The sequence below is a fragment of the Chrysochloris asiatica genome, unplaced genomic scaffold (genome assembly GCF_000296735.1).
Source record: "Chrysochloris asiatica unplaced genomic scaffold, ChrAsi1.0 scaffold00085, whole genome shotgun sequence".
Classification (NCBI taxonomy): Eukaryota; Metazoa; Chordata; class Mammalia; order Afrosoricida; family Chrysochloridae; genus Chrysochloris; species Chrysochloris asiatica.
In genome coordinates this window covers 2,684,211-2,698,592 of record NW_006408603.1, presented here as the reverse complement: position 1 = coordinate 2,698,592, position 14,382 = coordinate 2,684,211, and the positions used below count along the sequence as shown (strand labels likewise).

Here is a 14,382-nt window from a genome sequence, read left to right as displayed (position 1 = left end):
GATTTACACCCTCGGAACCCCGTGTACAGGGTCGCTATGGGTCGGAACTGACTCGACGGCACTTAACAACTATATATATATGCATATAAATATACACAAAGGGGTTTACTGTCAGAAAGAGATTGGAGGAACCAGAGACTATGGCCCTCAACTACTCTTCAGGTCTGGAAAGGAACTTCACGGTCCAATTTTCAGTTAAGCAACAGACAGGTATACAGGAGGGACAACACTAGTAAGGTATGATCACCATGGAATGGCAAATTGTCCAAAATCAAAATGGCCACATTTACCTAAGGACAAAATTGAGAAGGTGGGTAGAATGGAAATAGGAATCACAGGGAGGAAGTGGGATAACTGTTGTTGTAGGGAGGGGACTGCAATCACTGAGATGAAACATAGTGTATGATTTGTTGAATATAACACTGATGATCTTATCTGTTAACCTTCACTCAATTCACAATAAAAAGTTTTAAAATAAAGGAATAATCCAAAGGAATGGGTATTAGAGAGAAGTATGTTGTAGGACAACAAGCCAGTATGTCAAAGGCCAGAAGTAGCTGGGAGCTGGTACATTTCAGAAACTAGAAGAGATTTAGTCAAGTTAACATAACACCAAGTAAGATGCAGGGAGAGAATGCTCAGAGATGAGATTTCTTTCAAAGCCAATAAAAGACCCAAAGCAAATAATCCAGAAGCTGGGGAGAAAAGCAATTAAAGAAATTGAAGGGGAATGGTATTATCAGATCTATATTTTAGAAGCATCACTCTGGCTGCAGTGTGGAAAATCAAACAAAGTAGGATAAGCCTAGAGGTGCTGTTTTAACAATCCAAATGAGAGATGATAATGGCTACACCAAGCAAGGTCGAAGCAGGTGGAGAGATTCATATATCTAGAGAATAGAATCAAAACAACATGCTGATTGATTAGAAACATGGACTCCACGGTTTCCAATTCAGGTCATTAGTTCTGGGTGGAAGTAAGAAGCAGGAATACAAGAAGATGAGAAGGTTGGGTAGAGGGGACTGGGAAATGGTAAATTTGACTGAAGGGAAGTTCACCTTATGCAATTATTCTTAGACATAACTTAAAAATCTACTGTAAGTCCCAAAAGGTCAAGATCACCATGATACTATGCTTAAGTACTGAGGATGAATTTAACTTAGAAGAACCTTCAGAATGAATGTAAAGAATATTGAGATTAAAACGTTGACAACAAAACTGGAGACAGTAGTATAAAACATTAATGAGAAAAATATATGCTATTTGTTAGTTTTTAAAAACTGTATATGAGGGCAAGTCAAAAAAATATAGCTACTAGGGTTCCAGTTCATACATGCACGTGTTTGTTCCAAACAAATATGTGTATAAATATGTTTCTGTAATCGGTGGATGGTAGTAGATAACATCTCTCAGTAATACAAGGGAGTTTCAAAACATTCTCAGAAAAATTCCATTATCTTTCTATTCCTTTTAAAAGAGCTTTTAAAGCCCTCTTGTATACTTATCTTAGTCTCACTGTTGTTGTTAAGTACCATCGAGTCAATTCCAACCCACAGCGACCCTGTATAGGGTTCCCGAGGAGCAGTTGGTGAGCTTGAACTGCCGACCTTGCAGTTCAAATGGTTTTGCAGTCTGGCTCATTAACCCACAGCACCACACCAGGACTCCTTAGTCTCGTTGTTGTTGTTATCATATGCCGTGGAGTCAGTTCAGACTCATAGTGACCCTGCACAGGGTTTCTGAGACTGTACATCTTTACGGGAGCAGAAAGCCTTGTCTTTCTCCCATGAAACAACTGGTAGTTTCGAACTGCTGACTGTGAGATTAGCAGCCTGGTTCGTAACCACTACATTATCAGAGCTCCTTAGGGTGCCTTTAATAAAGAAAAGGTCTAATCAAAACATTGGAGTCCTGGTTTGGTGCTGTGGGTTAATGCACTGGACTGCAAAGTCAGTTTGAACCACAAGATTGGTAGTTCAAGTTCACCAGCTGCTCCTCGGAAACCCTATACAGGGTCACTATGGGTCAGAACAGACTTGATGGACTTAACAACAACAACAATCAAAACAGTGGTTTCAGAAGGGATCTGCTGGGTCAGTGAAACTCAAGGCAGAGAGCAGGTCAGAAAATTATGGCAACTATATTTTGTGATCCCAAAGGGGATCATGACAACATATCAGCACATTCCTTGAGAGAAGCAAGGAGTGTCCTATGAGAATGCAATTGGGAAACCTTACTCCAGTCCTGATCTTGCTTTTTGTTTTGGAACAAAAATATTCAGAGTACTTTTTGTTCCCCAGACTCAAAGAACACTGAAAGAGAACACAATTTGAGTCTCTCAAGGATGCCCAAACTGCTGCTTTGACGTGTAAATCGAAGAGTGCAGAATTCTCCAGGGAAGATTTGTTGTTGTTGTTAAGTGCCATGAAGTCGATTCCAACCTATAGTGACCCTGTATAGGGTTTCCGAGGAGCAGCTGGTGAGCTTCAACTGCCGACCTGGCAGTTCAAACGGCTTTGCAGTCTGACGCATTAACCCACAGTGCCATACCAGGACTCCCCAGGGAAGGTTGTTGTTGTTGTTAAGTGCCGTCGAGTCGGTTCCGACCCATAGCGACCCTGTACAGGGTTTCCGAGGGTGTAAATCTTTACGGGAGTAGAAAGCCTCATCTTTCTCCCGCAGAGCGGCTGGTAGTTTCGAACCACTGACCTTAAGGTTCGCAGCACGATTAGAGAGCTGGAAATACTGCCTTCAAAAGTGAGTAGACTAAGATGGAGGATATACCAAGAAACAATAGCTTCCCATTGTGATAGTTTTGTTTAATAAAGGTTTCTATGATTCTATCAACAATACTTTTTGACTTACACTCAAACATTTAATGATGTGGGATTTAGGCTACACATGATGACAAGCAATCTAAATTAATGGTTTCTTAAAAATCAAGAAAATTAAACAAATGTATATCCATTATCCACTATTTGCAAGGCAATGTGGAAACATTTAGCCTAAAGAACTAAAAACTAAGGCGAATCTTGATAACTATCATCAACATCTGAAAGGCTGCTCTGTGGAAGAGTAGGTAGACTTATTCTTTATTGCCCTAGAAAACAGCAGTAGGATTGACAGGTGGAAATAACAGAGAGACAGATCTAGCTAACTAATGAGAGCCATTTCTTACTCGCTCACTCTATCCAGCAGTGGAGCAAGCTGTCTCATGAAATAAAAAGCGCTCTGTCTCCAGGAAGTATTTAAGCAGAGGCTGACTGGTCATCTGATGGGGATGGTAATGATAATGCTAACATTGATTTATTGAGTGCTTACTCTTTGCCAGGCGCTGAGCTAAATACTTTCTATTACATCATTAGATATTTCAAAACATTCCCAAGTATGAACTATTATGCCCACACTACAGATGAAGAAAGAATTCCTACACTGGTTATAAGATTGTAATATCTAAGGCAGCTATAATTTGGGGTTATCTGATTTTATATTAATATAAAACCTGAAATTAAAAGCATCATTTGATTTGAGATGCAACGGAGTTCTGGTCCAGCACCATAGGGTAAACATCGGACTGCTGTTCCCTGGAAACTCTATACAAGGTTGCTATGATTTGGAACTGACTAGACAGCACTTAACAATAATATAGAAGCAACACTAACTCCTAGCAAGTCATACAAGCTACTGTGATGTTTATCAAAGTAAGGTAGACTCACCATTCAAACAGGGGGAATGTGATGGCTCCATACAGTAAGCACTGGACTCAGAACCACAAGGTCCATGGTTCGAGCCTGCCAGCTACTCACTCCACAGGAGAAAAATGAGGCTTTCTGTTCCCACAAAGATGTAAAGCCTTGGAATCAACTCCACAGCACTTAACAACAACCACTCAAACAACTCTGATCATATAAAATGAACATCAAATATCATTGCAAGGATTTGTGATGTTCATTTTATACAATCTCATCTCTAAACTGAGGATAACAATAGTATTTACTGTATAGGATTATTGTGAAGTTAAATGAGATAACACAGCACCTGGTATATGAGACACAATCAATCTTAGCTACTATCATCATTGCCTTCACGAACCTGCTGAAAAACATCGTCTTTGGAGTCCCGTTTAGTCCCTGGGTGAAGTGTATTCACATGGGCCCCTTCACTGTCACTGGTGGCAGATGAGCGGCATTCTGGGCCATGTAGCAGGTCATCCCATAACATATCCTCCGTCTCAGAATCATGGCGGGTGCTTTCTGAGTCTCTTCTTGACATGTTAAAGTTTCGAGAGCCACTATTCATGTCAGATCTAGAACCCTTCAAAGGAAAAAACATGTTTCATTCATTTTTTAAACCAATAATACATCTGAAATGAAATTAAAACAATCTATGGCAATGGCTGGCAAGCTATTGCAAGTCAACCACCATATATGTAATCAATTGTTCACAAGACTTTACCTACCACTAATACATTTTAACATTTAAACCTTATGATTATACTCTCTGACCATCAGGGCTTTAAAAGAACTCCCTTTAAGAAGTTACTGGGGATTATAAATTAAGGTGTCCCAGAGTGGGGCCAACTCCTGCAAGCACACCTACAGAACCTCCCTAATTGGCTTAGCTGAGCCACTTGGCATACCCAAAGTGTCCCTTACTCTAAATACTATAGGTTTGACAATAGATCTAATCATGTCCAATGGCCCAAGACCAGCATGAAGAAGGATAATCAGGTAGAAGGAGAGGACAGACAAGCCATGAAAGGTTTTCCATGACCCTACTTCCTTGGCAATCAAAACTAACCAAACCACACCAACACCATTTATTCTGCCCACTTCTGACGTACAGTATTCCGCATGTTACAGTATGCCCACTACTCCAAAGTTTTTTTTCAAAACTCTTTCCTCAGCAGCATCAGTGTTACTTATACAGAAATTATGCTTAAGAATAAACTGCACAGCACATGAACATCAGTCACCAAGACTCTGAGACCATAAAAACTAGATGCTGCCCAACTACCACCACCACCTTACCTTCTCTGAACGGGATCACATTAGAAGGTTCCAGATAGAGTGGGAGAAAATGTCAAACAAAACTCAAAATATAAAAAATGACCAGGATTACTGGTCAGAAATAGACTGGAGGAACCCTAGATTACGGTCCTCGGCCACCCTTCAGGTCTGAAACAGAAAGAAGCCGCCCTCATGGCCTAATTTTCAGCCAAGCAGTAGATAGGTATACATATGGAGGGGACAATCGCACTGGTGAGGTCATTGAAGGTCAAAAGGGCAGCATTTACTTAAGGACAAAGTTGAGAAAGGATGGGAAGGAGGGTGGAATGGAGTTAGGAAGCACAGGGAGGAAGTGGGATAACTGTTGCTGCATGGAGGGGATTGAAATCATTGAGATGAAATGAACTGTATAATTTGTTGAATATAAATCTGATGATTTTGTCTGTAAATCTTAATTCACAATAAAAATTTTAATTGGAAAAAACAAAGAATAAGCTCCATATTCCAAGGGAATGTTAAGTAACCTCATCATTTAGGGACTGGATCTCATTCTAAGCATCATTTATGAGTCTTCTAACATTAGAATGCAAGTGCAAGCGTGAAGAGTTCATTTTCTTTCTGGAGTGAGCAGAAGTCTAAAAGCTGCTAAATAGATGGACTGCTATAGAGGGGGTACAAGACAAGGGCACAGGCAAATCTAAGCACTACGTTGGGACAATCAATAAAAAAAGGAATAGATCAAGTTATTATATTGAAAATACTCCTTAAACATTGATCTTGCAAAAGGATACTTTACCTGGCCGAAAACTGCTGATTCAAATTCTGAGTCAGCCACGCTATCTGAATCCCGCGCGAGAGGACACCACCTTGAAGTGGTTTTCTTTACCTGCCAAAAATTAAACCCACAAACCATAGGAAAACATGTTAAATATGCCTCATTACTATTCAGTGATTTAGTCACTTAAAATAAAAATTACCTGAGATTTTAGGTGCTTTGAAAGTATTGACTTTCTATTTTTAACTTCACAGCCATTGTCACTTGAGGCCCCTTCCACACTCCGACGCAATAGTATCATCTGTGTCCGTGCCTCACCATCTTCTTCACTTGACAGATCATCTGAAATTCCATTACCCAAAGGCCTACAAGCCTCCTACAAAGAGAACAGCAACACCTTTACTGGGAACAGCCCACAATACCATACTATTCTGCATATGTACAAACAAAAAAGCTGTAGAAACAAGCTAAACCAGAACGGAACCAATCTATATATTATTCGACAGCAGCAAGGAAAAATACTGAGCTTGAAATTAAATAGCCTGAATGATGTGGTAGTATTATGTGGTGATTAAAACAGAGACTCAGGTCAAACTCCAAGTGTGAATCTACTAAGCTCTTCTACTTACTAGCAATATAACTGTAGGCAAGTCAGTAAACCTCTCTGGGTGTCAGATTCCTCATTTGAAGAGTACGAACAAAAGAGAAGAATGATTGAAAAATCACCTATCTCACAGAGTGATTGAAAATAATGAGTTAGTATAAGCAAGTACATGTTTATACTTATAATGAGTTAGTATAAGCAAGGACAGTACCTGGTAATAGTAATGACTCAGTAACTATCAGCCCACTTTGTCATTTTAAATGCCAAAATAAAAATAAGATATTTCAAATCAAAAATTATAGTTAGTTTTGGACAAAGAACAGGCTCAGTCTATCTAAACCACTGTTTCCTAAACCCTTTGATACTATCATTTTTAAAATACAGTTGCTGTGGAGACTCCACGTATGCCAGAGTAGAACTGTGCTCCGTAAGGTTTTCAGTGGCTGATCTTTCAGGCATCGAATGCTAAGCCTTCCTTCCCAGTCATTTCTGAGAACTCAAACCTCCAATCTTTCAGTTAGCAACCGAGCACACAACTAGAAACCAAATCATTTGTACTCCTCAAGGACTCTGTATTATCTCTCTGGATTATGACATAACATTCTCTATACTAATCTGTTTATTAAATCTACCAGCCTACTGTTATGGCTGGATCATTAATAGATACAACAATAAGTTCTAGCTTTTAAAATGAGCCCTGGTGGCACAACGGTTAAGTGCTTGGCTGTTAACCAAAAGGTTGGCAGTTTGAACTCACTTGGGTCACTTCACAGGAACAAAGACCTGGCAATCTGCTCTGGCAAAGATTACAGCCTAGGAAATCCTATGAGCTAGAATCAATTTGATAGTATAACAACTCCTAGAAATTATAAAAATAAATGCAGTTTTCACTTGATCATTTTCCTTTTCATGTCCTGTGGGTTTTACATCCCATTCATTTGTTAAGTCAAATTATACAAACCTATGAGAGGGCTTCAAAAAGTTGGTGGGGAAATTCCATTATCGTTTCATTCCATTTTCCACGAACTTTTTTAATTCCTCTCATATTACTATCTATTTTGAATTCATAGCAGAGTCTAAGAATAGGAAGGCTTCACAAAGGAAAGAAAAGATTTTAATAATGTTATATTTATACTCATCAAAATCTTACCCTATGAGATTTATCTCCATCTGAAAATTTTGCTTTCTCTCTTGATTGCCACATTCTAATCTCTGGCTGACATTGTCTCTTCTTAATGATAGGATGCAGACAACTTGAGTCATTCTCAGTTTCAGTTTCTTTGTTAGATATTAATTTTACTCTCTTAGTCCTATTTTTAAAAAGGAAAAAAAAAATCACTAAATAGTTTTTGCACCTTTCATGAAATCACTTTCTTTTAGGGAGTACAATATATTTTTCTGGAAGTTGAGAACACTCAGAAATGACCTTTGTCAGGCCTCTAGCTTGCTAAAGGACTCATAAGATAAAATACTATTGTTGTTAGGTCCCATCAAGTTGGTACCGACTCATAGTGACCCTATGCACAACAGAACGAAACATTGCTATACTTAACTCTATTTTTCCAAAGATGTACACCAATTAACTAAGAGGCAATTTTTACTTTTCAGTGGAGAATTCAACAACCTAGTTCCTGAAAATAGATTCACAGTCTTCTCCACAATACCTCTCAAACGCCATGCCAACGTTTACATCCTAAAGCCTGTTACCACTACTTCATAGAATGTCATTTCCACACCACTTCCCATGTAAATGCTATGTTCTTCAATTTTCAGCAGTGCGCAAATCTTTCATGAATGTTCCTGACTACCCTGGAATAATCAGTCCTATTTGCTGTCATGTCCTGCAAAATCAAGAACTAAGTAAAATCTGCCGTTGATCCATTTTCCTTTCTCGGCCACAGCCTATCACAGGTCCTGTCCTGCATCCCATTTCTAGTCTAAAGATGTGTCAGCTCGCACACTGCTCTTTATAAATCCTATTTCTCTCAAGAGGTTGGACAATTTGGTTCAAAATACTTATCCGTTCAGAGTATTTATATTTTTTCTAACCTTATAATCTAAAAAGTCATTAGAGCTCAAAAAGAATGAATCTTTTATGGTAGAATACTGGCATTATAGATAACATTGCACAGTGAAGATGACATTATGAGTAAATACATCTTTCTAGAATCCTTGAAAATCACACCACAGAATCAAGAGCAAGATGGCCAAGTAAGCAAACACACTGAGGCAACCCTCTGCAATAAAGACATGAGGGGCTGTGTGAAACCGATACAGATGGTGGTCCTGGAACCCTGAGCATCAGAGGCTAAGACAGACAGGTACACTGAGTGCTGACTGGAAGAGGAATCTGAACAGAAGCAGTAAACGAGAAGAAAACCAGACTTTGGACTGGTGTGGCATAGTGTGGCACAGCCATCTTGAGCTTTTACAAGTGAATATTGATATAGTGGCCTAAGGGCACAGGATAAGGCTGGAGGTTGGTGACACGGGGGAGCAGTTCTTCCCTGTTCTCCTGTCCTCCTGTCCTCCTGGTAGATGGGGGAGTAGCCAGCCCCACCTCCATGGCCAACCCAGCAGAGAGTGGCACGTCCTCCTGTACAGCCTAGGCTCTGCCTGGGGTCAGGCACCTGGCACAGTGCTCCTGATTCTAGAGGAGCATGAATGTACCCTGAAACTATGGTACACAGTGAACAGAGAACTGATCACATTCACACTGCCAGTCTCTACCAGAGCCACCAGGAGACAAGTAGTGAGTCCTTGAAAATACATCAAAATACAATCAACTAAATATCAATGACACAATCATATCTTAGAATAAGCAATTTCAGCTTACACAAAAATAAACATGACAGAGTGCCCCACACAAGTGACCAAAATACAGAGTCGGAAAATACAACACCAGAAATGGTATCAAGCCTATTTGATAAGGAATTTAAAGGAATGCTAATTAGGCAACTTCAACAGATTGATAGATCAAGAAAATTACACATGAAATAAAGCCATTGACAAAACTGGAAAAATTGAGGAAACAAACTGACAAAACAATTGGGGAACCATATAAAAACAGCAAATAGAAAGCCATTAGATTAGCACTAAGACTTCCAAAATAGAGACTACACTGAAAGGGCAAAGAAATGGAATTAAATCCATGAAAAGTCGACATACTGAGTTTGGAGAAAAATCTCTCTATGTTCATCTTCTAAAGGAACAATCAGGAAAAAAAACCAAAGAAATTTGAAGAAAGCCTAAGAATCATGTGGGATACTATCAAATGAAACAACTTACATGTGACAGGAATTCCAGAACAGGAAGCAACAAAAAAATCCAGAGAATATTGTCCAAGAACTGTTGGAAGAAACCCTACCAGATACAGAAGTATGCAAAACCAAAATAGTTGCAAAAAAAAAAAAAACAACTAAAAAGAGAGAATAATGTAGTTACAGAACATCAAATGAAGAAGGAAATCAAATAGGTTCAAGAAAAAAATAAATCTAACTGTAACCCTAAAAACTAGACCAAGCCTTATTCCTAGTCCTAACCCAACTCATGTCCTTAACATGAACCCTAGTTAAAACCCTAACCCTAACACTAAACCAAGTCCTAGCTTAGCCTAGAGCTAGCCATAGTCCAAATCCTAACCCTCCTTACTCCCACCCACTTCCTCCCCTCCAAAATAAAAAATATATATAACACCATAATGATAATATGCCTACTCTGCTTGTTCACATGGCCTGGTTATACTGCATACTCTGTAAACACTAATGTGAATATGAAATCAAATAAAAATTTCAGTGTGTCTACCTGTTGCCAAAGAGAGTTCCCAAAAAACCACTAATAAAGGGTATAGATTCCAAAGTTTCTATTCCTCTGATTTGGTCAGAAGAGGAGTTATTTCCATTTTCTCGGTTCCCGTCACCATTTACAGTTTTTCGTAATTTTCTGGAAAAAAAAATTCAACAACTTCAGATTTTTCTATTTCTGCCTAAAACATCCCATCATATTACTTCCTGAAATCAAGTATAGAGAAGATCCTACAATGAGAATAAACTATTTAAGAACATTTCTGCCTAAAAGGCAAGCATAGATTATGTGGAAGTGGTGACAACTGAGAATAAATAAAAATAGTAGATGTTAACAAGGGTGATAAACCGCAGTGTCCCATACTATCATTTATTTCAGTAATTAAGATTTAGAACTGCTAATAACTAAAAAGAAAATTGTCACATCCTTTAACCACAGTCTTTTCAGGCACACTTACCATCTCTGGCAGGATGCATTTCTTTAAATAGGAACATCAAAAATCTACCCTTTGTGCACATTTAATCATAGGAGTGCAAAGTACAGATCACTTTTTATTGATAGACTACATAGTTAAAAGGTATATCCTATAAATACCAATGAGATATAGCACAGCACTAGGTTCCCTTTTTGTTGTTGAGTTGGTTTTGACTCACAGCGACTTTATGTAGAAGAGAACAAACATCGCCTGCTTCTGCAGCATCATTGTTAAGCTTGAGGCCATTGTTGCTGCCACTGTGCCAAGCTGTCTCATTAGGGATCTCCCTTGTTTGTGCTGACCTTCCTCTTTACCTCGCGCGATGTCCTTCTCAAGGAACTGGTTTTTTCTGATAACATGCCTGAACTATGAGAGATGAAGTCTAGCCATCCTGGCTTCTAAGGAGCATTCTGGCTATACTTCTTCCAAAACAGAGTTCCTTGTTCTTTTAGCAGTCCATGGTACTTTTAATATTCTTCTCCAACACCATAACTCAAATGCATCAATTCTTCTATGGTCTTCATTATTCACTATCCAACTTTCACATACATATGAAGCTATTAAAAATACCATGGCTTGGGTCAGACGCACTTTAGTCCTCAAACTGACAACTTTATTCTTGAACACTTTAGAGGTTTTGTGCAGCAGATTTGCCTAATGTAATACTTCATTTGACTTCTTGACTGCTGCTCATGTGGATCCAAGCAAAATTAAGTCTTCGACTTCAATCTATTCTCCATTTATCATGATGTTATTTATTGGTCCAGTGGTGAGGATTTTTGTTTTCTTTACATTGAGACGCAACCCATGTGGAAGACTATGGTCTTTGATCTTCATCAGTAAGTATTTTAAGTTCTCTTCACTTTCAACTAGCAAGGTTATATCATCTACATAACACAGGCTGTTAATGAATCCATTCCTGATGCCACCTTCTTCTTCATATAATCAGTTTTTTGGATTATTTGCTCAGGGTGCAGATTAAATAAATATGATAAAAGAATACAACTCTGGTGCACACCTTTTCTAATTTTAAACCATTCAATGACCCCCCCCCCCCTTGTTCTATTTGAATGATTGCCTCTATGTACAGGTTCCCAATATACATAATTAAGTGTTCCAGAATACTCATTCTCCACAATGTTATGATCCACACTGTCGAAAGTCTTTGCAGAGTCAATAAAGCACAGGTAAATCTTTCTGGTATCCCTGGCTTTCAGTCAAGATCCATCTCATATCAGCAATGATATCCCTCATTCCATGTACTCATCTGAATCTGGTTTGAACTTCTGGCAGTTCCCTGTCAATTTATTTTTGCAGCCATTAAAAGTACCATGAACTGCTAGAACAAATTATCCTTAGTAAAATTTTAATCGCATGTGATATAAATGATATTGTCCAATGATTTCCTCATTCTGTAGGGTTACCTCTCTTTGGAATGGGCACAAATATGGGTCTCTTCCAGTCAGTTGGCCAGTTAGCTATCTTCCAAATTTCCTGGCATAAATGAGTAAGTGCCTGCAGAGCTGCATCAGTTTATTGAAAGATTTCCATTTGTATTACATAAATTACCAGAGCCTTGTCCTTTGTCAATGCCTTCAGTGTACCTTGGATTTCTTCCTTCAGTATCATTGGCTCTTTCTTGATCATATGCTATCTCTTGAAATGTCTGAACATCAACCATTCTTTTGTACAGTGACTTTATATATTCCTTCCATCTTCTTTTGATGCTGTGCATCAACATTTTGCCCGTGTTGTTGTTGTTGAGTGCCGTCTAGTCGATTCTGACCCATCGCGACCCTGTATAGGGTTTCCAAGGAGCACCTGGTGAGCTTGAACTGCCGACCTTGCAGTTCAAATGGCTTTGCAGTCTGGCACATTAACCCACAGCGCCACACCAGTACTCCATTTTCAAGTCAAGGTTTGAATTTTGTCTTCAGTTCTTTCAGCTTGAGAAATGCTGAGCATGTTCTTCCCTTTTGATTTTCTAACTCCAAGTCTCTGCACATTTCATTGTAATATTGGCCTTTGTCTCCTCAAGCTGCCCTTTGAAATTTTCTGTTCAGCTCTTTTCACTTCCTCATTTCTTCCATTTGCTTTAGCATTTCTATGCTAGACAGCAAGTTTCAGAGTCTCTTCTGACATCCATTTTGATGCTTTATTTATTTCTTGTCTTCTTAGTGACCTTTTGCTTTTTTTCCTGAATGATGTTCTTGATGCCATCCCACAACTTGTCTGGTCTTCAGTCATTAGTATCTAATGCATCAAATCTTTTCAAGATCATTTCTAAATTCAGGTGGGATATGTTGAAGGTCATATGTTGGCTCTTGTAAACTTGGGTTAGGAAATGACTCAATGGCACTTAACAACAACAAACTTGATTTAATTTTTTTTCAGCTTCAGCCTGAATTTATATATGAGAAATTGATGGTTCATTACACGGTCTGCCCTTGGCCTTGTTTTGACTAATGATATGGAGCTTTTCCACAATCTCTTCCCACATATGTCGTCAATTTGTTTTCTGTGTATTCCATCTGGTGAGGTCCCTGTGTATAGTCATCCTTGATATTGTTTTAAAAAGGTATTTGCAAAGAATGAGTCATTGGCCTTGCAAAATTCTATTATGTGATCTCTGGGAATTGTTTTTATCACTAACGCATACTTTCCAACTACTGATCCATACTCTTTGTTTCCAACCTTTGCATTCCAATCACAGTAGCTATCAGTACATCTTGCTTGCACATTTGATCAGTTTCAGACTGAAAAAGTTGATAGAATTCTTCAATTTCATCAGTACTTGGTACATACATTTGAATAATAATGGCATTAACTGGTGTTCTTTGCAGGCATATGGATATTAACCTAACACAGACAACATTATACTTCAAGATAGAACTGTTATTTTTGATGATGAATGTGTCACCATTCCTCTTGAATTTGTCATTTCCATCACAGTAAACCATATGACTGTCAGACACAAAATGGCCAATACCAGTCTATTTCAGTTCATGAATGCCTTGGATATCGATTTTTATGAATTCCATTCATCTTTTACAATTTCCAATTTTCCTAAATTCATACTTTGTACATCCCATGTCCCAATTACTAGTGGATGTTTGCAGTTGTTTCTCTTCATTTTGAGTTGTGCCCCATCAGCAAATGAAGGTTCCAGAAGCTTAACTCCATTTGTGTCATCACAGAAGTCTACTTTGAGGAAGGCATCTCTTCCCCAGTCATAGTTTGAGGGGCTCATCTTCTGGCACTGTATCTGACAATATTCTGGTACTATTTATCATGTTTTAATATTCAGTACTCTGGTGATACCTGGCAGTGCTCTATTACTTATTCATAAGGTTTTCAGTGACTAAGCATTCAGGAGCAGTCCACCTCTCCTTCTTCCTGATCTGGCTTTGCCTGGCAGCTCAGCTGAAACCAGTCTACCATGAGTGACCCGACTGATACTTAAAATACTGGTGGCATAGCTTCAAGCGTCACCGCAACATGCAAGCTACCACAAGTACTACAAACTAACAAAGGAGTTGTGGGAGATTCTCTTGTTGTTGTTGTTGTCAGGTGCCATCGAGTCAGAACCGACTCATAGCGCCCCATGCACAGCAGAACGAAACAATGTTCGATCCTGGGCCAACCTCACTACCGCTGCCACACTTGAGTCCTTCAATGATGCCACCTGGCTGATCCATCTCGTTGGGGGTCTTC

The 14,382-nt window shown here is 38.9% G+C and overlaps 1 protein-coding gene across 1 annotated transcript in view; it reads right to left on the bottom strand.

Annotated features, from left to right (window-relative positions):
* The window catches only part of PHTF1 (putative homeodomain transcription factor 1), a 50,336-nt gene that overhangs the window by 17,911 nt on the left and 18,043 nt on the right, over positions 1-14,382 (bottom strand). The window contains exons 6-10 of the mRNA XM_006865900.1: positions 10,194-10,331; positions 7,540-7,699; positions 5,988-6,161; positions 5,807-5,896; positions 4,094-4,315 (exon numbers count right to left, since the gene is read on the bottom strand). Coding sequence (XP_006865962.1) covers positions 4,094-4,315; positions 5,807-5,896; positions 5,988-6,161; positions 7,540-7,699; positions 10,194-10,331 — 784 coding nt within the window. The remainder of the gene's footprint in view (positions 1-4,093; positions 4,316-5,806; positions 5,897-5,987; positions 6,162-7,539; positions 7,700-10,193; positions 10,332-14,382) is intronic.